The sequence below is a fragment of the Hyaena hyaena genome, unplaced genomic scaffold (genome assembly GCF_003009895.1).
Source record: "Hyaena hyaena isolate Hyena2069 unplaced genomic scaffold, ASM300989v1 scaffold_463, whole genome shotgun sequence".
NCBI lineage: Eukaryota > Metazoa > Chordata > Mammalia > Carnivora > Hyaenidae > Hyaena > Hyaena hyaena.
In genome coordinates, this window is record NW_024081094.1 from 1,207,595 (window position 1) to 1,235,274 (window position 27,680).

General features: G+C 36.5%; 1 protein-coding gene across 3 annotated transcripts in view; it reads left to right on the top strand.

Moving 5' to 3' along the window:
* The window catches only part of VRK2 (VRK serine/threonine kinase 2), a 100,766-nt gene that overhangs the window by 65,438 nt on the left and 7,648 nt on the right, over nucleotides 1-27,680 (top strand). For all 3 annotated transcript variants that reach the window (XM_039253750.1, XM_039253749.1, XM_039253751.1), the window contains 4 exons: nucleotides 8,894-9,014; nucleotides 11,263-11,321; nucleotides 15,055-15,221; nucleotides 20,393-20,554. In XM_039253750.1, coding sequence (XP_039109681.1) covers nucleotides 8,894-9,014; nucleotides 11,263-11,321; nucleotides 15,055-15,221; nucleotides 20,393-20,554 — 509 coding nt within the window. The remainder of the gene's footprint in view (nucleotides 1-8,893; nucleotides 9,015-11,262; nucleotides 11,322-15,054; nucleotides 15,222-20,392; nucleotides 20,555-27,680) is intronic.

Genomic DNA, 27,680 nt, shown 5'->3' on the forward strand with positions numbered 1-27,680 from the left:
ATAGTCCTTTTATTGGATATTGATTGTACTGCCTTGCATTCCAAGGCAGACTTAATTCAACAATTCCCTAATTAGTTAAAGTCATAACCTATGTCTTGTATTCATTTACCATTAATTAAACCTTAGCTGTTTATTACACTGCAGTCCAAATCCAATAGCCGACCCAGAGAGCCATGGAAAAGGAAGTAGGAGGTCAATATTGAAAATATATGGTGCAGAGTCCCACCGATGGTTGCTTTGTTCACAATCAATATGGTCAATGCAACTGTACTTTCTTAGTTGCTCTGTCAGCAAGACAAAAAGTCAATTATAATGTTATGCTAGTAAAAAAAAAATGGTGAATATTGAAAAAGTTTGGCTTTCAAAATTATATTCTTTATAAACTTTATTTATAAAAGTATTTTAAAATATGCTAAACCATACAAATAGTCTACAGACAGCTTTGAAAGGACCACATCTCACTAAGAGGCAATTAGATATTTGCACTTGTTAATGGCTGTTGAACTGTTACCCTAAACTGATACTTTCTGATGAGTTTTAGTTGGTGCAAACAACTGAATATTATTGCCTTTTCTATTAAAAGGACCATTGACCATGTAATATAGAGGGTCTTGATCATTTTTCAGAGCAGTTAAAACCCACCCTAGTGTAAGGTAGGCCAATGAAAACGTGAAACAAGTGTGTCAGTTGTATACATTCTTTCCAAGAAGCATCATAGGTTAAATTTCCGGAATGGAAATTACCTGATTTTCATATTTCTGATCAGAGTAACAGAAATCACTATATTTTCCCCCAAGAATAGGATAGTTAGAAAAGTAATGATCACTCAGAAACAGTAATATTGTATAATTTTTCACCATTCACATTGTTAATGAATCAATGAGCATTTAAAGACATAAATGGGACATGGCTTTAATTCAATTAAGAAATGTAAGAGTCAAATGCTTATTGATATATATTTTTTCAATTTAAAGTTATTTCACTCTGAATGAATTTTGTTTCTTTTGCCAAATTTATTAGTATGAAAGAATTTGTAGAAACCTGGCGGTACTTTTGTCATAGTGGTGTAACTGGAAATTCATCATACAGATTCTTGAGCATTGGTCTAGTTATGTTAATGATATTAGCTTATGGTTGCACCACTTACTTCTATAACTGACTGCTTTAATACTGATCCTACCTAATTTTGACTCTTAAAATCACTCAGAAACCACGGTGATTGCCGAAGGAGGAGTTGTTATGTGTTGGTTTTGTCAGTGTTTGGACTGTGGTAATTCTGAATGTCCTCAACAGTTATTCCCTAGTTTACGGCAGTGTTTTCATTATGCTGTCTTCATGAATGACTTACACAGTATTTTTAATTCTGTAGTCCATTTAAGTTTTTCATCCCTTAATAATAAAACATGTTGACTTGGGCAGATTTCCCCATGCTAGGGATCTGGGGAGAAGACCGAACTGAGAAGGATGGTAGAAAGATGGTATTAACTTCCTAGGAGGTTAGTCAGGGAAGTACCTACACGACATATTTTTGGTATTTGCTAAAAAGTTATATGCTGGAGTGAATAATTCACTTTTATCATAGGTTTCACCGGGTTCTTATAAAAAGTAAAGTCCCTTAATGCACTTAAAATAGAATTTACACTAAACTTCTAGGCATATCTATCTTGCATAGATAGACATGTAGATATAGTTAACCCTTGAAGAACATGAGGATTAGGGGCAGGTGATTCCCCACACAGTCAAAACTCCAAGTATAAATTTTGACTCCCCCATAATTTAACTACAAATAGCCTACTGAATAACCAGAAGCCTTACCAGATAACATAGTCGACTAGTATGTTTTTTATGTTACATGTATTATATATACATATATATAATATATACTTAAAGTAAGCTAGGGCAAGAAAATAGTACTAAGAAAATTGTGAGGAAGAGAAAAATGCATTTACAGTGCTGTGCTGTAAAAACTCTGCATAGAAGTTGACCCATACAATTCAAATCTGTGTTGTCCAAGGGTCTACAGTATACACATATATACATACGTACATGCATGTGTACACACATATATATACATAGATGCATATAAGTATGTATATTTGCTGAAATTTTAGCATGCAGTTTTAGTCTGGTACATGAAGTGAAGGGTTTGAGATCCTCAAATGTTTGAATACTATTCATTCCTAACGTTTTGCATTTAACTTTCCAAAATAAAACATTTTACTTTAGGATTTTATTCGGAATGAAATAATCATTTAGTCATACCTAGAAACCAGAATAAACAGGGCCATAAATCCTGTAGGTAAATGCAAAAGGTCAGATTCATAAATATTCATGTGTTTACTTTTCAGTACAGTCACTATGTAGTTTAATCTCAGAAAAAAATCTTTTCTCTACCAGTCCAGCCATGAGATCAAATAAATACTGAGAAAGATAATACAAAGGAAAACATAAAGAGCAAAACAAGTTATCTCTAGGAAGTAGAACCTCTAGTTGTCAGAACGTTTGCTATATGTCAGGTGTGGCTTTGACTGGTCAGGCCCAGGGAAATATGCAGGCATCCATGTAAAGCTGGCTTCAGAATTAGCCACTTAACGGAGGCCATTAACGTGATCAGACTATCTGGTCTCTCCTACTTTTTGTAGTGGATACTCAGAAACCAGAGCTAACTCTCATTTTTCTGTGGATTGGTTGGGTTTTTCTAAGGAAAGAGTTTGTATAAGGTGCCCATCAGCAGTTTCGCCTAAGCATTTTCTAGTTCAACTTTATGTAGAAAGGAAGGCAGCTTGTATGATTACAAACCCAAAGGTATGAATAGAGGCTACAGAGATGGACGGATAGATGGATGGGCGTTTCCAAGACTGCCCTCCATCTCTGTATACCCGTATGCTTTATAAAAATTGCAGTTATTCTTCTAAACTCAATTCTCTTGTATGACCTAAAGGTCTTTTCTCAGTGGCTGAAATGCTTCATTTAGTGTAAAATTAGAGTAATATACATTGGGTTTATCTGTCTCTTCTATTATTAATTTTTTATTCTTCATAAAAACTAACATGTATAAACATTGGCATATTTTGGGCTTGTTGCCTGATAATTAAAGAGAATTATATCTGTGTCAAATATACTGTTTTAAAATTTGTTACATTCTTAGTAATGTTAAAAAGCAATATTTGGATCAATGTGTGGTATGGATTTTTGTAGATTTTTCTACTCACTGAGGCATGCAGTCAATACCTAATTTCTCCAGAGATATACTGCATTTAACATATTGAGTTTTTTTAAATACTTCAGACCTCTGCATTGAGTGTATAATACCTGTTTTAATTTGACATCATCGATGACTATAAAATATGATATCTAAATTGCATTTTAAATGTCCATTTGTTTGTGTAATATATTCAGTATCAAGGAAAGAGACATAGACTTTTTTTCAAATTTTTGCCAGTTGCTACGGTGTACGCAATCCAAGTCTTGTGTTATTTCTTGCACAGTTTCCTTTCACCCTAAACTAGCACTCCAGCTTACAAAATGTATGTGAAATAAACTGAGAGTGTATTTTCATGTTAGCAAACTTGAGGAAATGATATGGTTTATACAATATTTATCTCCTTAAACAATGATTCAAAAAAGGGAACCTATTTTTCAATTATGATATTAAGGTAAACCATCAAGCATGGATCGTGTTAGTAGTCAGAAAAACATACCATTGATTTCTGTTTTTTGGTAAGTTTGACTGCTATAAATTGTCTTTGGTTGATCTATAAATAGAAAATAAGACACTATTTCCGCTACATGGCATAACCCAATTTTGACATTTGGACATGACTCTTAAAGCCTTAACATAGGTCTTAATCTATTTGGTTGGGTTAATAATACACATTGACCAAATGTAAGATGCCTTTGTGGAATTTAAGGAAAAAAATAAGTAAAGGGAAGAGGGAGGCAAACCAAGTAAATGACCCTCAGCTATAGAGAACATTCTGATGATTATCAGAGGGGGGTGGGTGGAGGGATGGGTAAAATAATAACTTAAAATAAAAAACCAAAAAACTTTGCTTTGTTGAATCACGTTTCCGACACCTCACACAGTAGTGTTTCATTAAAAACTTTTTTAAAGTACTGAAAAATAAGAGAGACCTGAGTTTCATATTCTATTTGAAATGTGACACATTATATTCTGTGTTCCTAATATCCTTTTTGAAATTAAAATAAATTAAAATAATTGCGGCCACTATAAAAATTTTTAAACTCTTTATGCATCTGAGTTGACAAAATATAATAACATAGGCTACTAGTTGGGGGGAGGGAACTCTCATTTTGTTCTGCAGATAGTCACCTTTTGATTCATCAGGTGAGCATCTCATTCAGATGTTTTCTCCTTTCTTATTTCATTTCTGAGCATAGAAACTAGTATTTTGGGCATTTAAATCCTGTCTGCTTAAGGTAGAAGTTTTCAAGTTCACTTTATTATTTCCTACCAAATCTTGTTTTTCTTCATACTGCATACTTCATGTTACTCCATATAAAAAAATAGAACTAGACAGAAAACACTTTCGGCAAATAATCAAATCTATGTTGGAATTAACACTTAAACTTTCTTTTGCCCTCAGTTCCTGTTGCATTCCATTTGGTGAGCTGGCCATATATAATTTTACTCCAGTTTGCCTTTAGAATAAGGACCGGTTCTCTGAGTTAACTTCTCTCATTCTCGTACCAGCTTAGAGGACCTTCGAAACACTTTTATAATGTCTTAACCAGACACCCTTCTTCATCAGAACGAAGTAGTTTGAAAGAAATCATTTCATGAAAGGATAATTGCATGGAAACTTTTGTTAGTGTGGCAGCTTAGACCTCAGGACCCGCTATTTGTTTCCTTGACAAACAGCTGTCTTGGTGTCGGTGTGTCCTGCTTTAAATACTCCCCTAACTATAGAAGTAGTTAATGTAATGTGGTTTGAATGGTGTTGTTGGATTGGGTGTGGGTTTTGGATTCGGAAAGATTTGGATTTCAATGCAGAGCTCTGTCAGTTTTTGCTTTGTGATACTAAACAAGTTATTTAACCTCTCTGAGCGACTATATCCTTTAAAAAAAAAAAAAAGTTTACTGTGACAGAGAGAGAGCTCAAGTGTGAGAGCGCAGGAGATGGGACAGTGTGGAAGGAGCAGAGACAGAGAGAGAGAGAGAATCCCAGGCAGGCTCCGGAGTGTCCACGCAGACCCCGAGAGGGGGCTTGATCTCAAGATTCTGGGTTTTCAGCCCAGTTCATGATCTCGAGGTTCTTGAGATCAAGCCCCGTCTCAGGCTCTGCATGGACACTATGGAGCCTGCATTGGATTCTCTGTCTCTGTCTCTCTCTCTCCCTCTCTCTCTCTCTCTCTCTCTGCCCCTCCCATGCTGGCACATTAGCAGATCAATAAATCATATTAACTGTTTTTATTTTAATTATGCATTCTAGTGTCCACTCTTTCTGGAATCTGCTTTTTCATGAAATAGAATTCAAGCCCGCACCTGTGCTTTTTTAAAAATTGTTGTTACTCTTGGCAGTACTTTGTAATTTAGAAATGTTAAACAATTGAGAATACAACAGCCTTTCGATGAGAGTCATTTGCATCACTCCATATTAATAAGCTAACTAAAAACTAGATGCTACATTTTATTTAAAAACTCACAAGAGCAGGGCACCTGGGTGGCTCAGTCAGTTGGGCAGCCAACTGAGGACTCTTGATTTTGGCTCAGGTCATGATCTTACTGTCGGTCTGTCAGTCGTGAGTTCAAGGCCTGCAGGGGGCTTTTGCACTCACGTGCGGCTCCCTGCTTTGGATCTTCTGTCTCCCTCTTTCTGCCCCTACCCCACTCACGCCTCCTCTCTCTTCCTCCCGCCCCTTTTTCAAAAACAAATCAATGTTTAAAAAAAAATTAATAAAACAAGAGAGGGTAGAGAAAAAATATTAATAACTAAATCTTGCCACATTTCTGAGCACCATAAGTGAAAGTTAGGAAATCTACATGAAAATATACTACTATTAGTGATGACATTAATTATCAAATTCAACTGAAGAACTTTATTATAATAAATTATAATATGGGGCGCCTGGGTGGCTTAGTCGGTTAGGCGTCCGACTTTCACTTAGGTCATGATCTCGCGGTTCGTGGGTTCGAGCCCCGCGTCGGGCTCTGTGCTGACTGCCAGCTCAGAGCCTGGAGCCTGTTTCAGTCTGTGACTCCCTCTCTCTCTGACCCTCCCCTGCTCACGCTGTCTCTCTCTCTCTCTCTCTCCTAGAAATAAATAAAATATAAATAAATAAATAAATAAATAAATAAATAAATAAATAAATTATAATAACCTGTATAATAAATTATACAGATACAAATTCTACAGAAACAAAATAATTCATAATATACTTTAACTTTCAAATTTTTAAAAATATTTTTATAGTTAGATATTAATATTTCTCTTCAGATATAATCAGTTCTTATTTTACTTTCAGCATTTTAACTTTTTTCAGGTAACAGGAAATAATAGACTCTCCAAATACCCATTTATATTGTATAGTGCATATCCAAATTTCCAGTTCCTGGGATTGGATTGGATTATTGTTGTTATTGTTACCTAGAATTATTATCCTTTTGTCATATCATCTGTATTTTGATGCATTTTAAAGTCAGTTAAAGCTATATGATCAATTCATTCTGTTAATTATACACACATACATATATGCTAATATTGCCATCTGGAATATTTATTTTTAGTTACTTGAACAGGTATTAAAAATGACTCTTCTCTGGACAGTAGATGGAAGAAGACCTAATCATTAGGTCTTGGAACTGAACTTCATTAAAACACATAGAACTTTGCAATTTGTTTCTCTGGGAGGGAATTTCAGGGAGAGGTATCTCTTTAATGGTGTGGAAGAGTGACTATAGGATTTTTTTTTTTAACATTACATGTACTTTAGTGGAAACAATAGTAAAACACTTACCTAACCATAATTATCAATGTATATGTGCAATATAAGAAAATAAAGGTTGAAAATTTTGATAATGTATGTTAATTATAATAATGAGGTAAAAGTTAACTCTCATGGGGCTATTTCAAAGGAAGACCAGAGTATGAAAGATTGACTTCAGAACCCTAAATGATTTGTCATTACTTACAGCTTCATAGCAGTTCATCCATCGGTTGGAGGGTAGGGAAAGTGATGGGAAGGTTCAGTCCGTTTTAATTCTGATGGTTTTTCCTCTCAGCTACTCTTGTAGATAGCCTATGTTGTCCAAACAGGTGCCAGAATATATATATTTTTTGAAAATCAGAGGATGTGAATTTTAAGTGGTGGTAATTGGGAATTGCCACAATGGAAAAGGGACTTGTGAACAAACACATCTGTACAAATGGGGCCATTCCATTATTAGTGGGAGATTTATTACTGAAGAAATCAGTACCAAACAGCATGGTAGAGATTGTGTTTTTCTTTTAGTAAGAGAGCCAAGTCTTGCATTAGGACATTGTTGAAGTTTGTGAAGAAAGTAAATGGTACCCAGGGGACTGTAGCATTCTGCTCAATGGAAGGGCCTTTACTAATCCAATGCTCTAATAGCAGTTAAGATAGAGTATATGTAAGAGTTAATCTTGTCTTCTGCTTATATCATAACTCGCGTTTGGTAACCAAAAGTAGTTATGATGTGCTAGCAGAATTCTTCTTAGTAGGTGACTTTTTAAATTAAAAACTAAGTTTCCTGAGTGACTTTTCAGAGTTTATTTAATGAAAGATAATAAAATAGGATACCTGTTTATAGCAGGTTTAACAGCCACATATTGCACTTAGGAGATTTTACATCCCTACACAGATGAACATTCAAGTAATGGCAGAAATGTAACTACCAGCCCATTGTTTTATAACAATTTGGAATGGTTATAAAAAAAATGAGTTCATTTGGCGGGACCTCATTAACGTCTTAATCATGATTTCAGTAGTATTTATTTTCTTTTTTACCTATGTCAGATTTCATTATCCATCTTTTGATATAGGGACTTTAAAAAATATAAAATTATGATAAAATCAGCCTACAGCATTTAAGAGTTTGATATACATGATACTTCCAGTGGCCAAAAAATGTTCTGTATTTTTTGATGAAAAGCCATCTTATTTTGAATTTTTGAAAGCCTCTGATTTCAAAAACCTCTGCGCCTACCCTGTGTCCCCACCGTTGCCTCACCTTTATATCTCCGTTCAGGATATTTGGGCAGAATTTTATATACCTAAAAATGTTCGTAAAAATTTTAGAACCCGATACCTAAAAGCAGGAGGCGTTTTTTTTACCCTTTACTTTCATTTAATTGAGAACTCTTCGACAGACCTGTTTTTTAATACTGCACACTAGATGGCAGTTTTGTCATATTCTTCCAGCTTCAAATGCTCCCAGCGTGAGTGGAACAGGAAAGGCCATCAGTGTTTAGTCTGCACTCAAAGGGTCTCTGCATGACCAACGCAGACCCCATGGACTTCCTGGAACATGTGTTAGCAATTTAGCTGCAGACATTTATTTCTTTGTTTTACTGCTTGGCTCTTTGAGAAAGTGTCGGTGCCAGGTTATGGGTTGTCTGGATCATGTCAGAGGCCATGGAGATCAAGTTCATGTGACAGGCCAGACTAAGGAAGGATGAAGTCGGAGGAGGTGAGGAAACTGACCCTTACTTTCAACAGCAACAAGTCACTGCCTGTCTGTGGACGGGGGCCAAAAGCCTGGGCGTTTAAGTTTTAGTCCAGCTGAACAAACAAAACACATTTGCCCATTTGGCTTTTTCGTATTTCATCAGTGGTGGTTCGTTCGACAGTTTCTCTCTGTCTCAAAACTTGCTTGTCCCTCAAGTTTCTTTCTCAACGCTTCCTCCTCCAGCCCTGTCCAGACGAAGTGACCTCGAAACCCTCGGCTACTGCCTGCTGCGCTGGTTATGTGGGAGACTGCCCTGGGAGCGGAGCCTGAAGGACCCTGTGGCTGTTCAGGCTGCTAAAATCAAGTACACATTTTCAAGTATTCCGTCACGTACAGCGGCAGGTCTGAAGGGATACATTAAAGGGAGTTAATATCCCAGAGAAGATTGCCATTCACCCAGTAGGAGAACCAGAGCAAATGTCTGAAATTTGAAAACTAGTTTCTGAAAAACTAAACACCTTACAGGCCTGAAATCAATTAAGAGGACACCTATGCGATCGCATGTGTGGGAGCTGTAATGCAAAATATAAAGTGAAGCATTTGTGCTTTTACGTGGTGTTTTCCAAAGCTTTGATTCTAGGTGGTGGTCTTTTCAAAGAAGAGTATTTTCACATTAGCATTGTTACATGGAGAAGGAGGCAGTCTGAGTTCGGTTAACTGTGCAAAACAACAATGTGAAGTGGGACAAATTGGGCTTGTGTTTTTCGAGTGAGAGCAATATAGCTCTTTGTTAATTCTGTGTCTTGGAGGAAAGTTTTGTTTCTTAAGGAAGAAACAAACTAAACTTTTATATGAGGTGTTTATATAAGAGGTAATCTTGCAGCCACATAAACACTTTTAATATTCCGCGTTCAATTCTTCTCATCTAGAATCTGTTAGCATGAGAACTAGGTCAGACTGAGAACAGTATGTTACTGTGTTACTAATTTCTTACCGATAAAGCCTAAGGAAAAGCAATTGCACGCGCCACAGAATAGCCAGTTTTTCATTATATACTAAGATATGCTCAACAGTGGTTATCCACACATGTAATAATGTGATTGGAAAAGGCAGGGGAAATGCCTTAAGTAGGGGGAGTCCCAGTGGAAGTTTACAGAAGGGGTAGCTGATCCTTGGAAATCAGTTTTCAAATTCAGTGTGGTGTCAGTGCCTGATAGAGAGGATATAGCCTGCGGATGCAAAGTCGTACAGGTTACGTTTGTTAAGTACGGACATATATGAAGTATTTCTCCGCCTGGAATCTTGACCATCCTTACCCCAAACAAACACATTCACGTAAGTCAAGATTAGAGCTATCTAATCAGTTTTTTACTGCAGTGATTAATGTGTCTGTATTAACCAACATTTTTCAATGTATGGGTCAAGTCAAAGCACAGTAATGGGCATATATAAGCAATCTAGATATCCAGTTTTTCACCTCAGTTTACCTGATTTGAATAATGTACTATATTTAAAAGACTTGCATTTTAATTTTAGTGATTATATGTATTTTTTCTTTTAAGAAGACTTATTGATATGATTCGTTATAGCCTTCTAACAAAATACATATGTAGATGTATTCATTGTGGATATCTAAAGAACACGCCTATGTGTGTATTTTCAAATGTGATAATAGGGTCTCATGTAAAATAATATGATATAATGTTAATAAGCATAATCTCCATTTACATTTTGGGGATCATTATATAAATATCTTCATTTTGATTTGATTACTAATATAAATCTATAAACCAGTGAAGCTAATACATAATGAAGTTTATAATTAAGGTAAGCTGTAGACATTTTTAAACTTCTGATATTCTATAATCATAATTCATTCAACTTGCTAAGAAGGCATACTCTGAATTTCCTCGTAAGGGCGTGCTTGCATATACAACCATAATACTTCACCTTCCTCTGCCTTTTGTCTACCTGACATAGGGTAATATTACATCAGTGAATTTATTGTTGCAATTCTGCCTGGGCCTGAGTTTGTCTATCAAACATTCATATCGGTAATTTTAGTTGCATGTTTATATACTGGTGGCTGAAGCACCTTAAAAGAATTGTACTTGTTCAATCTATAATACTGGAAAGTGTTAGAATAATGACTTTTCTTATTAGTTTTGTTGTTTGGTTATTTACTGTTAACCTCTTGAATCATAGGATAAAATATAATAATTAAATGATTTGCCCCTCCCCAGTGGTAAGTACCTAAGGAAAAACCTCCTGAAAATCCAGATAGAATTTTCCTATGTACTTTTTCTTGCTTTTAAGAAAAAATCATGACGGATATCCCTACTTCTACATTTCTACTTTACAAATTTTGAATGCAAGCATTTATACTATAAAACTACATTTAGTTTCTAGGCGATTGACATAAAGTTGGTCATTGAGAATGGAGAGATCTCCCCTACTTACCCTCTTATCCGTGATAGGTGGGTGAAAAAAAATACCGAAAGTCACAATACAGGTGACCCACAAACACAGAATTGGAGTTTTGTTTTCTAAGCAAAACAACGAATCACAGGATTGCAGACAAATTCACTGTGTATTACTCTATCTCATTTTAGTCTGTTGGATGAGCTTCCTGAGTCAGTGCTTAAATGGGCTCCTTCCAGAAGCAGTTGCTGTAAGTCCTATGATAACTTCTACCTTCTTCTGTACGATTTATGCGTCACCACATTTGTCACTCTTGTTTTACAGCTTTTGCTTAACCCACCTGCTCCCACTGCCACCTGGTTGGGGGAAAACCCTACACAGGTTGACAGATAAGTTGCTACAGAAGAGAATGTTTAGATCCTCTTTGACATTAGAACGCAGGAATGCTACAAGAAAATACTTAGGCAGTGTTTCAGGCTTTGCTGACTGATTTTGGGGGGCGTGGTCAAGGAGGGGAAATCATACATAGATTTAATAGTCAACTGTTATCTAGTCTTTTTAGAGTTGACGCTCTGTTTTTGTTCCTCTGTATGTTGTGGAAAGAAGATAAAGATCTAAGGGAAGAGCACTTTCAGTCATTAATTTAAAAAACCAAATCATTGAGTGCCTAGGTGGCACAGTCAGTTAAGTACCTGACTCGATCACGGCTTAGGTAATGATCTCACAGTTTGTGAGTTCCTGCCAGTGTTCGAATTCACAATTGCCCAAGTGCCTATCTTGGGTTTGCATATGCATACATGGCACTTCGTTCACCAGTTTAGCAAATGAGTTTGATTGTTTTATAGAAAAGAGTCCCTTCTACTGTCAGCCTCACTTTTTCTCAGACAGATACGCAGAATGAATCTTGTTCCCTCTATATATCGGGTAATCTCAAAGTTAGCTTTTAGCTGACTTATGAAAGTAAATGTGTACACTGACCCTCTAGAAAAGGTCAAATAGAATCAGTTTCCATCTGAGAGTTTAAAAGTAGAGTTAAATCATCTTAAGCTTGTATTTATAGCCCTTCTTTGACAAGAAACCAAAAACGTTCATTACCATGGGAAACGAAAGGGGAACAAAGCAATTCTGCTTTTCCACCTCGCTTCCCCAAGTCCTAAGCCTGCCCCAGCGTGCACCTCCTGCTTCCCAGTTTCTGTGGTCTCTCTTTTGATGGGGGCGCCAATGGGGGATTTTTCTCCTGGGGGCGGAGGGGATGGGCTGAAGGCTGGTCCTTTCTGTAACTGCACTGAGTAACGTGGTTCAAATGCCAGTATTGCTTTTTGGCTAATATGCTTATTGGCATTTTGACCAAGTTATACCGCTTATGTTTTACTCAATAGGAAAGCAAAAAAGAGAGATGGGAGATGTCACAAAAAGCTTTCACTGTATATCTCCTTTACCTTTTCTGCCCCTCCTGCACAAACGGCAACTAAGTGTTCAGTTCAGAATGTAACGAAGAGTGACAGGAGTGCCCGGTTCCCCATTTTCCATACAAACCATTTGTTAGAGTCCATCCTATAAGTCTATAAAATGTTGATTTCTGTTCCTAAAGCATCAAACAGTGAAACTTTACTATGAACTGAAGATCCCTTAGTTGGTTGTGCTGAGGAGTGGGTACTGCAAGCATGACAATTAATTCGATTTATAAAAGGTTTATTACTAAGGCAGTTTATGAAATAAAACCACCAAAGAGTTTGCAACACACATGTCTAGTTCATTGTAATAATAGTCATTTCAAAAGTTTCTATCTCTTGAAATGATAGTAATGATACTTAATATTTCATTAGCTTAAAAGCAGATGATTCAAGAATATCACCATTTCATACTACTCAAAGCATTTTGTTTTATAGCTCCAGAAATATGCTAGTAAATTAAAAAGTATACTTAATATAATAAATCTAGATCTTGGAAGGCTCACATTTAAAGTAGTAATACATCACAATAGTGTAAGCTTCAGGCTGATAATAATGAATTTATAAGAGGGCGGCTCCTCTTTCCTTTTCCTACCTCACTGATGCCTCATTTTTCCGAGCCCCAGATCCATGAAGACTTTGCCGCATAGCTGCTGTCAGTTGGTGCAGTGCCAGAATCTTCCATTGCTTTTTAATGGTGACCTATGAAAATGTCTCCCACGTTATTCAGCTCTCTTCTACATTTGGGATATTTTGGTGAATAAAATTGTAATAATATATACCAAACCTGGCTTCCCAATCTTGAAAGGGCCAAAGAACAACAGAATATTTACATTAAAATGACAGTGAATGTAATTTAATCTCATTTTCTTTTCGATCATCCCTTCAGGAATCAAACCTCCCCAACGGGCTTCTGGAAACATGAGTTATAAACGTGATGAAGCCATACTATTTGCTAGTTAATAGAGGTCTGTTTGATCAAATGTTAGAGAATAGAATTTGATCTATCTTAGACATTAGAGATGGTGGGGGGGGGGAGAAAAACTCCAAAAACAAAACCGAAAAACCCTGGAGCCAAGACTTCTCATTTTAGCCACAGTAGCCTCTCACAGTAGCCTTATATTCCTAGAAAATGGCTCTGGACAATATGATAGAAAATGGTCACTCTGACTTTCAGAGGGGAATGGATGGTGATTGTTCCTTTTGGAATTTTTCCCTGTAGGGAGTGAAACCCAAGGTCTGCATTTCCCCACTGGAATGGAGGTGGGCCTGGAGGGGAAGGGAAAGATTAGGAAGTCACTCCTGCCAACCCACACAGCTTCCCAGATTTTCCCTGCCATGGGAATATAAACAATTTAGTAAGAGGTACTTGTGTCTGCGTCAGTAATAAGTTTTTGAAGGGGAAAAGCTTGTAAAAAGTAGAGTATCTAAACATCTCTGTGAACAAATGAAAACATGCCAAATTTTAAACAGTATATGGCATGATCACTTACTTGTGTCTGGATTTTAGATTGAATCTCCATCTGAAACAAAAATGCAAACTACATTTGTTTTAAGGCAGATATGTTTGTAACTTTGCGTTACTGATTCCGCTTGTATTTAGAAGCTTGTAGTTCATAGTTTTTGGTGGGGGGAGGGGGTTACTATGTAACTCTAAGAAGAGGTTACATTAGAAAAAGATTAGGGGCGCCTGGGTGGCTCGGTCGGTTAAGCATCCGACTGCTGGTTTTGGCTCCAGCCATGATCTCATTCATGGTTTATGAGTTCAAGCCCCACATTGGGCTCCACACTGACAGCAGGGAGTCTCCTTGGGATTCCCTCTGTCCTCCTCTCTGCCCCTCTCCTGCTTGCACTCTCTTTCTCAAAATAAGTTAACTTGAAAAGAAAAGGTAGAAACATTTTAATGTTCTGCTCTGAATCAGGAAGACTATGTAATGAATGTACTAGGCGAGCTGGGTATGGAGAACTCCAGGGAAGTTTGATGAATTCTAAAATTAATTATGGCTGAAAACCATAGAATTCAAGGTCATTTCTAAATGTACTTTTGTAATCTCAAAATGAAAGCCTGAATTAAAATTTGCAGTGATTTTTTTTTTCCCGTTGAAGTAAGGAGGTTTATAATGAGTAACACTTGTTTTTAACTGAATTTTTAAAACTTCAACATAAAGTATGAAGCACGTCTGGTCTATTATATTATTCATGTAGTTCTTAGTAGTTGCACCTCATAAATCAAACTAACTATAATTTTAAAATTTGCTTCCTTTGATAAGATTAGTGAAATGTAAGCATATCAACAAAGATGTGTAAAAAGTGACCAGTTTCTCCCATCTTGTCAGATCTCTAAGTCGCTGTATTTCAGTCATTTCTGGATATCATTTGCAAAGTGCTTTGCATCGAATTGTTTTCGTAGTTTCTTCAGGATGTGTGTTGTGTGCACGCATAAGAAAGAATCGAGAGATTTTGATGATATTGGAGTCTTGACAATTCTTGCCAATGATGAATAACATGTAAAAAAAATTTAACACTTCACAGGTGAAATAGCCCAGTATTTGGTATGTGCTCATAATTTAGCCTATGATGAAAAGCCAAACTATCAAGTCCTCAAGAAAATTCTGAACCCAGGTACAACACCGTTAGGACCCCTGGAATTTTCCACCAAAGGAGAAAGTATAAATGTGGATACTCCAAACAATCAAAGAGTAAGTAATGTAGTCCCTGGGATCGCACGATTGCCTTCTGTGAGGCTTTTCTACCAAATGAAGTTGTTTGGGTCTCAGAGGGAGTCTGTCAACCCACTTTCTTGCTTATTATATTTAATTCCTATGTCTCTTAACTGAGCTCCAGGAAGTTTTGTTGCAAGTTCTTTTGACCTATTGTCTCTTAGAGAAAAATAGTAGGATCCATGGCCTATTTAGTGTACTATTAAAGAAAGAAAGCAGTCACTGAGGTCACAGAGATACGAGGAGGGTAAGATTAAAGGCTAATCTGACTTTATTCAGGAGAACCTTTATTTGTTGGTTTTCTTCAGATTTCTTTAGTTATTGTCCTCTGGCTTTGCTTGCCATTTTGGCCATAATTTGGCGGTGATAATGATGATATTCTTAGATTTAACCAGACTACTTGTAGGCACGGGAATGTCCATCTACAAAAATAACCTTTTAAAAAGTTTTCAGTTACACTTTTCCCGTTTACCCTGTTATCTTTCAACTAACTTAAAAAAAAAAAGACAGAGAACTTGAACCAATACACAAGAATTAGGATTTAAAACATTCTTTGCAGGGTGGGGGAAACCTGAGATTACCGTGAGCAGCGCTCCTGGACGGGCAACTGAGTGTCCAGTCCATCCTGGATACTATCTATGTGCACAAACTGTGGGGAGGGCTTTTGTCCCCGATGCATGTGCAGTAAGGTAGGGTCAGGATGCCATTTATTTTTAATATTTCTTATGAACTTTGGATCATCACACGTGTTCACGAGCCAAGAATGCAGGATGCGAACTAACGTGACTGATAGGCCGCGAGATGGATGGTGAGTCAAGTATCAGTGCACAGATGGTTCTGATTTGCTGAATTTTGTAGCTGCTGCAACTGAAGACATAAAATATCCTTCTAGTCATAAATTAGCTCTTTGGAAGCAAAACCTTGGCACCAGAGCTTTACAACCTTCAATTAGTAGGGAAAGAAGTATTTGAATGACTGCGGTATTGACATCTGTAGGCCTGCATAGTAATCATTCCTAATAGAAGAGAATATCTGTTTGAGGAGGTTTTGCATGGCTAATTAACTACCAGTGAGAATATGTAATTTTTTCATGATCTCCTGATTGTCACCTTTCTCTCATGATACAATTACATTTTATTGTAGCAAATGCCTCACAAACCAATTGTCAGCACTATTTACGTATTGCAGAAGGCAGAACAAAAGTTCATGTTTAATAAAAAGCCAGTGGGTTTTGATCTCGGTAATTACGGAGACTTATTTTAACAGTTTTATTGACTTTTGTGTTTTTATCACTTTTGCAACAAAACAAAGAGCCATTTCCTTAACATAGTATTTCCCTTGCAATAATGGTCACCACTTAATCTACACTAATTTAAGTAGATTTTTTCCTTTTCTGAGGTTTTTCAGTTTCATAAACTTAATTGAAATATAAAAGAAGCCATTTTAAAAACTGATAGTTATATCCTCTGATGTAAAATTCTAATTATTATCCACCAGAATTTTTCAGTTTCATCAAATTCAAAAGATGTTTGTTGTGAAACCATTTTTATATGCAGAGAGTAGAGCATAAGACTTTTTTTCCCCAATGAGCCTCAGTCAACAATATTTTATTCTTCCCTTTTGATTAGAGCACTTTGATTATGAGTAAAAAGAAAACACTAAGAATAATATGCATTCTTAAGACCTTAGTTAATTCCTAACAATATGTCTGGCCCCAATGTAAAGACGGAGGATTTGAGGATATATTTCACAGCCGATCGATATTTATTGAATAATGACTTTGTTTCTGTAGTATTTCAAGTGCATATATATATATATATGTACATACACACATATATATATAATCATAATAGAAAAACAGGTTCACCATGTGGCTAAACCTTATCTTTATTTTTAAAGTTTACAGATTTTGTAATGTTGCAAATACCAAACTTGAAAACGTTTAAAAGCACAATATGACAATATAAACTATGCTGTAGTCAGTTCCCCTGAATGACAGAACTAGAGGATAGTTCCCCCACTTGATTGCTTCCATAACAAAAGTCATTTTAGGTCTAGAATGAGTATCAATCACATGACCCCAGATTTCTCTTTTTAATCCCAGACAGAATCTCCTTATTAGTAACTAGAAACATTTCTTGTTACTTCATACATGAATTACTCTATTTATTTAACAGAATAGTGAATGAATCCTGGGCCTGTGTGCTTTGGACAAAGATACTTAAGAAGAAGTCAGTGGATCAGAAAGCATATCCTGTTAGATAAACAAAATATCTCTATCATTCAGTATTCAAAGTCAAGTTATGAATGTTTATTTTTTTTAAATGTTATTTCCCTCAGCATCGGTGGTTGTACCTTTTAAATTTGGTATTCCTGACAAAAATATGCTTTGGTTAGGTGTTAGAAAATAGCATATCACCGGAAGAATCTTGGCAAACTTACAGCATCTTTTTGCAAAAGAAAAAGGAGGTATTTTTCCAGTACTGGGTTTTAGTGGGCATCATAAACTGTTCCCTGTAAACTGGGCCGCCTTCTTACACAAGTCCTCAAATACTGTTACTGGAGTTAAATTGGAAATGAATTTTTGTCACAACAGTAGGGACACTGATATCTTTATTTTTCTGAAAGGCAAATCTTTTGGGGCATTTGCCTCAATCAAAATGATGTCCTGTTTCGCTGAAATCACTCTTTAGTAGCTCCAATGGCTCCTGAGGTAACACTGTCAAATTAGAAGAATCTATCATCAGGCTACCACAGTCTATTTATACCATCCACTGGGATTAATGTCCAAAATTCACTGAAGGAAGCCATATTTCAGTAAGAATGCTTACTGAGGTGAGCTAAAGCTCTAGAATTCCCAGATGAGAATGCTAAAGCCACATTGGAAAACCAGCATTATTGAACCCTTGAATACGCTGTTTCTTCAACAGCCAGTAGTGCGTCCTTTTACCAGCTTATCATATCTCCCTCCTCGTTATGATGCTTGACGCCATATTGTAGTAGTACAGACACCTGGTATAACGAGCCACCCGTCCTTCCTAAGGGCCCTGCCTAGGCAGACCAGTAGCTGTAGGGCAGAGGGAAAGTGTTCACACTATCTTACATTTCAGACAAGAGTTTGTCCCTCCCTTTACCCTACATCTAAGGTTCCCACAGCAAATCCAGGGATGAAGATCTATATTATTATTGGTAGTAGTTATCTTTGTATTGACCTTAAATTTTCATAAAATTCTTTCTTGAGCCTCAATTCTCAAAATAATTCTATTTCTATTTATATTATATGAGAAAAGTAGAATATAAATTCTCATTTGTGAGCACATTTTTGGTTCGCTCAATTTCAGGAGGCCAAAAGTGTCCCTGATTTCTTGGAACACTGTGAAGTGCCAATGGGAAATCATATAAAAAAATACCTTATCTGAACAGCCACTCTCTTGAAGATGACACCTATTTGGATAGTGTCATTTTATTTGATTATGTGGGATGCCCAGAGTGTTTTCTGTAGTTACTTTCATACCTTTGAAAAAAAAGTTTTACCTCTGTTCACAGTTAAGAGTCAAACTTAATTATCCCACTCCACTCTTACCACTCGAAAAAGTTCCCCCAGAAACAGAAATATCCCATGAACTGGGTATCATTTGTTTATTAGCTGTATGTGCTTATGGCAGCGCCACCTAGCCATCCATCCAACTGATGGCAGATCCAGGAGGCATCATCTCTTCCAGAAAGCATCACAGAGGACTGAATACATTAGATCAAATTTTGTTTGTACATCGGAGGCTCCCAGGCCAAGAACTCTTCTACCTAAAGGGCCTCGCATCCAGGAGGCATTAAAAACCTCAACATCTCAACCAACCCTTTGTATCATAAAACACATTTTCGCAGTGATTGGCAAGTCAGTCTTTTCTGAGGACGAACTGGTGTACAGCTTCGGGAAGCCCTTTGTTTCACACCAGTGGTATGATGAGCATTTATCACCAAGATGACTTCAGTGGGAGCGTGACTCAGAAGGTGGTTACACACGAATTTTCCCAGTAGTTTGGGAGACTTGAGTGGTGAAAACAAAGAAACCCTGAGATTAGGGAACAGTTCCAATTGTTGGGGTACTGAAAAGCAGTGGCTTTGCTATCCTTTGAGAAGTCGGGATCCGGAAGGAGGGGTGAATAAAGAATGGTGTTGTGACAGCTTAGACCTAGCCACAAAACACCAGCATATTTTAAAGGGAAGGAGTGAACACAGTTGGCAATAGAAGCTAAAAATTGGGAGACTACAAATTAAGGCTCTGCGTGCCCAGCCAATGTAATTCATCCTCTCTGTTGGCACTGGCTACTCCATTATTTCCCCTTGCGCTGTCTGTCTCCTGCCCCCTCTTTAACCCATGAAAAAAGGTGATGGCACTTTTAGCTGCTGTAAACATGAAGCTGCTGACCAAATACTTCACATAAGGATCTTCACTGTGGCTTTCAATCTTCCAGCTGTATTGTGGGATCTGCCCTTCGATTTCCGTGTCGACTTCAAGGTTATTAAGAGTCAGTCATCCATCCCCCAGATAACACCATGGTGTGAAAAAGACCCGTAGAGACAGCAGGCTTGTTGTAGAACTTAACCTCTGATACTGGTACACAGTACTAGGGGCACGAACTGTTACTCATCTGCTCAAAGGTTAAATTACCTGTGTAAAAAAGTAAGCAACAGTATAAGCTCCTTTTATACATTCACATTAATTAGGCGCACTTCAATGATAGAAAACTATGATTCTAATTAATAAGAATTTAAACGAAAAGGATGCTGGATCCACTCCCAGCAAAGGTTAATAATGAATTCATGTGCAGTTTTAGACTGTGACAGTTTTCTGTAAAAATGCCGTTTTCAATAAGCAAGTTATCTGTAGAGATAATTTCTAAAGAGTATACAACAGTGACACTAATTTTAATTGGTCTTGTTCTATTGATGAGAAAGGGTCTGGATCCTGCCAACTGCTATATTCTTTCTATAACATCCATTTGTTGGTTTCCTCTTTCTTTCTTTCTTTTTTTTTTTTTTTTCAAAGCTTGGCAAGTTTAGAATTTTCAAGAACCTGGACATGGAGGCATTTTTTTTTTTTTTACAAGTGTCAAAAGTTTTCATTATACATTATTACTCTCTATCAACAGGTTGTTTCTCGAAAGGCTGCAACAAAGCAAGTCAATCAGATGCAAAATAGGTTAAAAGAAAAAAACATCCACACTGAGAGAAGTGCGGAGTCCTGCTCAACAGGGAGAGAAGTGCAAAATCAGGAGCCGCTGACTAGATTGCTTAACAGTGAAACAGCTCAGGTGAGAGGCTTTTTGGTTGTGTGTGTGTGTGTCTGTGTGTGTGTGTGTGTGTGTCTGTGCGCACACGCGCGTGTGTGTGTGGTGTGTGTTTTCCTTAAGGTTACATTAGAATATGCTCTTTTGGAATAAACATTTTAATTTCTCCTGAGGGCCAACGTTGTATGGTTTTGTTAAATGAGAAGGGGCAGAAAATATCCTATCCAGTGGATAAAATCAAAGCAGCTGACACCAGTCATCACAGAAACAGAATGACAGTGAGCACATTTGCCTACAGATCTGATTTCCTTACCCTGAGAATGTAATGAAGTGCACTTAAATTTTTTATGCCATCTCTGATCCATTAGGGACTCTGAGCATATTCCATACTCTTACATGGGTTCCCCCACTCTCACCCTTATAATCAAATGTAAGTGAAGAGTTTCCCTGTTGATACGGTTGTATTTTAAAGTGATGTATTTTTTTTACGTTATTCGATCATTTGGTTGGATAGTGACTTACCTTTAGCAGAGGACTCATTCAAGCAACAGCCAAAGTCTTTCCTAATCTAACTTTTCTTGAGGAGGAGGAGAAGCATAGAATGTATTTATATCTTTTATGACATTTATGTATTAGTATCTCTGTTGATTCCAATTGTCATATACCTGACAATTAATAATTGTGGGCACCTTTTCATGTGCTAACTGCCCATTCATATATCTTCTTTTAGAAAATATCTTGATCCATTTTTATTTCGATGACTGTCTTTTTATTACTGAGTTGCAGGAATTCTTTATACATCTGTGTTGTGGATATATTCTCCTAGGTTGCAGCCTGCCTATTCCATATATTTGTCTTTAATGAGCAAAACCTGTTATTTTTATTTGAAATTCAATTTATCAACTTTTTTCTGTAAAGAAACCTGAGAAAGCTTTGCCTATCTTAGGGTCACAGTTTTGCTATATATTTTTTAAAAGGCTTCTAGTTTGGGCTCTCATTTTGAGTCCATGAGCTCAAATCATTCTTGTGTGTGGTATAAGGGGTTGAAGTTCCTTGTTTTCCAGCATAGCCAGCTGTCTCAGCACCGTTTGTTAAAACAATTTCCTTTTTCTAATTAAATTTCTTTGGAGTCTTTTTCAAAATTCAGCTGACAGTGTAAACAATGGTCCATTTCTGAATTCTCTCTTGTCGTCTATCAATCTGTCCTTACACCACAACCACAGTGCATCAATTACTGCAGCTTTACAACTCGTTCTGAAATTAGGTAGTACAAGCCCTTCAACCCTTTTCTTCAAGAATGCATTGGGTCTTGTTCCTCCCAATTTAAGAACTGCTTTGTCACTTTCCACTAAAAAGCACATTGGGATTTTTCGTTGTGATTCCACTAAATCTAAAGATCACTTTAGGGGCGACTGAAATCCCAACTGTGGGAGCCCGACAGTGACCACAAGAAAGCGTGGTTAGGGACGCGGGGATGTGCCTGCACACGGGGCTCCCTGCCTGGGCAAAGCATGCCTGCAAACAGGATGCTCTGCCAGGAGGCCTGCACACAATATCCAAGTTTAATGGTCCGCTCGCAAACGAGGGAACATGCCCTCCTTAGAAATAAGGGGGAGGCTGGAATTGTGAGCAGGCCTCTTAGTAAACATGTTGTGGTCGCTTTCTCCCTTTGCTCCCCCCTGTCCTTGAAATGTGTTTGGCTACTTGCCCTTAATTGGTAAAGGAATGCATCTTGTAGATTTCAGTTTGTATCCAGTTACCGGGGTATAAAATAAACGCAAGCGGGGCTTGCGTAGAATTGTTCCTCCGGCCGGAGTTGTGTCTGTGTCTGTCTTTTGTGTGTGTCTTGTCCTTTGTGTCATTTCGTCTGCAACACCAACAACATTTGAGTCTTCAAATGCATGAACCTGATATTTCTCTCCATTTATGTAGATCTTTAATTTTTCTCAGTGTTATGTAGTTTTTGGTGTAGGGGTCTTACACATCCTCCATTAAAATTATCTCTAAATATCTTGTTTTTTAATTCTATGGCAAATAATCATTTTATATATTGACCTTGTCTTGGGATCTTTCTAAAGTCACTTTTTAATTCTTATTTTTGGGTAGACTCTTAGGATTTTCTACATAGTCATGTTTGTGAATACAGTTTTACTTTTTTTCCAACATGTATGCCTTTCTAATATTTTTTTCATGCTTTGTTATACCTGCCACGACCTCTTAATACTACACTGAGGGTGGGCATCCTTGCTTTGTTCCTGCTCTTTGGTGGAAAACATTCTTTATACATTAAGTATGATGTTAGCTGTAGCCTTTTCCTAAATGCCTTTTATCAGGCCAAGGAAATTTCATGATAGGTGTTGGAAAAAATTAAGTCATGAATGTTTATTAAGTGCTTTTTTGGGATCTACTGAAATGATCATATGATTTTTCTCCTTTACTAGTGTAATGAATTGCATTGATTTTTGGGTGTTAAATCAACCTTTTGTCTCTGGGGTAAACCACAGTTAGTCATGATGTGTTGTTATACTGAATTCCATTTGCTATTATTCCATGAAAGGTTTTTATATCTACATTGATGAGAGATATTGATCTGTAATTTTTTTTCTTTTAATATCCTTGTGTGATTTCGTTTTCAGGTTGCTATACGAATTTGAAGTGTCTGTTTTCAGAAACTGTTTTAGTAATATTTATCTTTCATAAATGTTTACTAGAATTTAGCAAAAAAGAGTTTTGTTGTGGGGAAATTTTTAATTATGAATTTACTATAACATATAATGATCATTAGATTTTCTTTTTCTTCTTGTGTCAGTTTTGGTAATAAGTTATCTTTCAATCAATATTTTTCTGCGTATCTTATTTTTTTAATTTTTTAAATGTTTTATTTATTTCTGAGAGAGAGAGAGACAGAGAGCGAGCAGGGGAGGGTCAGAGAGAGAAGGAGACACAGAATCCAAAGCAGGCTCCAGGCTCTGAGCTAGCCATCAGCACAGAGCCTGATGCAGGGCTCGAACCCATGAACCGTGAGATCATGACCCGAGCCAAAGTTGGATGCTTAACCAACTGAGCCACCCAGGCGCCCCACTGTCTATCATAAATTTTTATTGATCTTTTCTTTTCAAAGGACCAAGTTTTGGATTTGTTGATTTATCTACTGTTGATTCTTTTTTTCTATTTTACTAATTACCATTCTTTATCATTTCCTTCCTTCTACTTATTTTGGGTGCTCTTTTTTTAAGCTTCATAAGGTAAATGCTTAAATCATTAATTTTAAGCCTTTTTCCTAAAATATATAAAGCTATAAAAAATTTTAAGTCATGCTTTAGATGTATCCCACAAATTTTGATATATTGTATTTCATTGTTCAGTTAAACATATTTTTTAATTTCCCTTCACTTAGTCTTTGACCCCATGGATTATTTACAAGTATGCTTTTTAATTCCTAAATATTTTTGAGATTTTATTGCTATATTTTTGTTACTGACTTCTAATCTAACTTATTATCAGGGCATATTCTGGCAATTCTTTAAAATACACTGAAACTTGTTTTATGGTTAAGAAGACTTACTTTGGTGAATGTTCCTCATGTGCTTGTAACAAATATATATTCTGAATTTTGGAATTTACTATTCTATAAATGTTGATTAGGGTAAATTGTTTGATAGTGTTGTTCAATCCTTCTATATCCTTACTATTTTGCTTTATTTTGTCTTCCTGTTTAATCAGTTAATAACAAAGGTGTGTTAAATCTTCAACTGTAATTTTGGAGTTGTCTATGCTTCCTTTAGTTCTGTAAGTTTTTGCTTCATAGATTTTCATGATGTTAATATACATACAGATAGAGAACTCTTATGTCTTCGTGGTGAAATAATCTGTTTATCATTGTGAAACATCTTTCTTACATGTGTCAATATTCTTTTGTTTTGAATTCTACTTTGTCTGATTTAATTTTAACAATTCCAGCCTTCCTATGATTAGTTTACATGGTGTGTCCTTTCCATCCTTTTATTTTTTTTTAATTATTTTTTTAATATTTTTATTTATTTCTAGGAGAGAGGGAGAGAGAGACAGCGTGAGCAGGGGAGGGTCAGAGACAGAGGGAGTCACAGACTGAAACAGGCTCCAGGCTCCGAGCTGGCAGTCAGCACAGAGCCCGACGCGGGGCTCGAACCCACGAACCGCGAGATCAAGACCAAAGAGAAAGTCAGAAGCAAAACCGACTAAGCCACCCAGGCGCCCCTTTTCCATCCTTTTATATTTAATGTTTTTGTCTTGTGTCTTTGTGCCTGAGTGTATCTTTGTGTCTTTGAGTCACTGTGTGTTTCTGTCCATTTCTATTTAATGTAATTATTGTAGTTTAATCTATAACCTCACTATTTGATTTCTTTTTGCTCCATTTATTCTTTGTCATTTTTTGCCTCCCTCCCGCTTTCTTTTGGAGTAATTGGGAATTTGTCTCTCATCTCTTAAATTTTTAAACTATACTTCCTTGGGCTCTTTTTTGTTTTGTTTTGTTTTTGTTGTAGTCATTGCTTTAGTTCAGCAAGATATGGCCTATGGGCCAAATTTAGCAAATCACCTATTTTAAAGTTATATTTAAATATACTTATATGATTATATTATGATAGTTATAGGTAAATAGTTATATTACAGCATAGCCATACTCATTTGTGTATATATTCTCTCACACATTGTCTATGGCTACTTTCATGCTACAGTGGCAGAGTATTTATAACACAGATGCATGGCCCCAAAATCCTAAAATATTTACTATCTGCCCTTGAAAAAAAAGTCTTCAGACCCCTGAGCTAAAACCACTCTAAATAAAATTTACTTTAATAATATATACTTTAATTAAACCAATATCCAACACATTATAATAAAATTGAGATACATTTCATTCTTTTTTCTATATTAAGTCTTCAAAATCTGGTGTGTTTTAGACTAACAGCACACCTTAATTTAGACTAGCCGTATTCCAAGTATTCAAGTCATATGTGGTCAGTGACTACTATATTAACATAGCTTTAGAAATTAAAATATACATCTTTCACTTGTATAACAATCTACCTTGACTTAATAAACCACTTCATATCTAATGTAAGAATCTTGCAAATATTTCCACTTAACCTCTATTGTTTGCGCTACTGTTGTCATACATTCCATAATGCAGTTACTATTGTGCTTTAAAAAATCAATTTTGGGGCATCTGGGTGGCTCAGTGAGTTCAGCATCCAATTTTGGCTCTGGTCATGATCTCACAGTTCATGGGTTCAAGCCCCACATCAGGCTCTGTGCTGTCAGCTCAGAGCCTGGAGCCTGTTTCACATCCTGTGTCTCCCTCTCTCTCTGCTCCTTCCCCGCTCATGCTCTGTCTCTGTCTCTCAAAAATGAATAAACCTTAAAAAATTTTTTAAATCACTTTTTATTTCAAAGAAATTAAGAGAGGAAGGAAAAAAATCTCATATTTATTGTTGGGATTCTTCAGCCCTCCCATAGATCTGAGTTTACAGTTGGTTCATTTCCCATCTTTGCAAACAATTTCCTTTAACACTGTAGTGGAAATTTCCTGGAGACTAATTTCTCTCACTTCTTATCGAAAAATATCTTTATTTCACCTTTTTTTTTTTTTTGGTATGGGGAGAGCTGGAACTATATTTTACTTCTGAATTTAATTTTTTAACATTTTACGTTAAAATAATTGTACACTCAAGAAATTGCAATAATAAGGAGCTCCCATGTACCCTTCACCCAGGTTCCTCCAATGACATCATCTTATAACAATAGTATAATTTTCAAAACCAAGAACTAACATTGGTATATTATTATAAACCATATAACCTTATTTGGTCATCAATTTTTACATGCACTCATGTGTATGTTGCTTTGAAACTGTACTACATGCATAGACTAATCACAATTACTGTTCAAAACTGATCTAGGAAGAAACTCCCTCACAAAGAAACTTCCATGTATTGTTTTATATGGACACCCTCCCCTTATCCTAAGCCCTGGAAAGCACGGATTTGTTCCACATCACTATAATTGATTATCTTGAGCACGTTGTAAAAATCAAATTATGTAACTTTTTGAGATGGGCTTATTTCATTTACCATAATGCCCTAGAGAGCCATCTGAGTTTGCATGTATCAGTAGTTTAGTTCATTCCTTTTTATTGATAAGGAGTGTTCTAAAGCATGGATGTAGTTAGTGTTGAAGAAAATGTGAGTTGTTTACAGTTTTTCACCTTTCACCACTTAGTATGATGTTAGCTATAGGTTTTTGGTAGGTGTTATCAAGTTGATGAAGGTCCCCTCCATTTCTAGTGTAGTAAGAGTTATCATGAGTGGATATTAAATTTTATCAAGTGCTTTTTCTGTATCAATATGATCACATGATTTTTTTTTAGCTTTACACTATTGCCATGGTGGATAACATTGATTAGTGTTTGAATATTGAACCAGTCTTACATTCCTTGAATAAACCCCACTTGGTCATGGTGTGTAATTCTTTTCATATGCTCTTAGATTCAATTTGTTAATATTTTATTGAGAACTTTTGCATCTGTTAATGAGGACTACTGGTGTGTAGTTTTCTTTTTATCCTACTGTTTATCTGGCTTTGGTATCATGGCAGTGCTGGCCTCATAAAATGAGTTGACAAATCTTCTTCCTTTTAATTTCTGGCAGAGAATGAGTAGAATTCATGCTGTTTCTTTTTAAAATGCTTTAGAGGGGCACTTTGGGAGGCTCAGTCAGTGAAGCGTCCAACTTCGGCTCAGGTCATGATCCCACCACTTGTGAGTTTGAGCCCTGCATCGGGCTGTATGCTGACAGTTCAGAGCCTGGAGCCTGTTTCAGATTCTTTGTCCCCAACTTTCTCTGCAGCTCTTCTCCCCACTCATGCTCTCCCTCTCTCTCTTTACTATTTAAAAGTAAATAAAATATTTTAGAGAATTCTCCAGTGAAACCATCTGGGCCTAGAGATTTTTCCTTTTAACTATGGATTCAATTTCAAGAGTGGTCAAACTTCTCTGCAAATAGCCAAATAGTTAAATATTTAGGTTTTACAGGTCACATGGTATCTGTTACAACTATTCAGCGGTACCCTGTAGCCCAAAGGGATCATGTGCAATATGTAAATAGAGTATAGC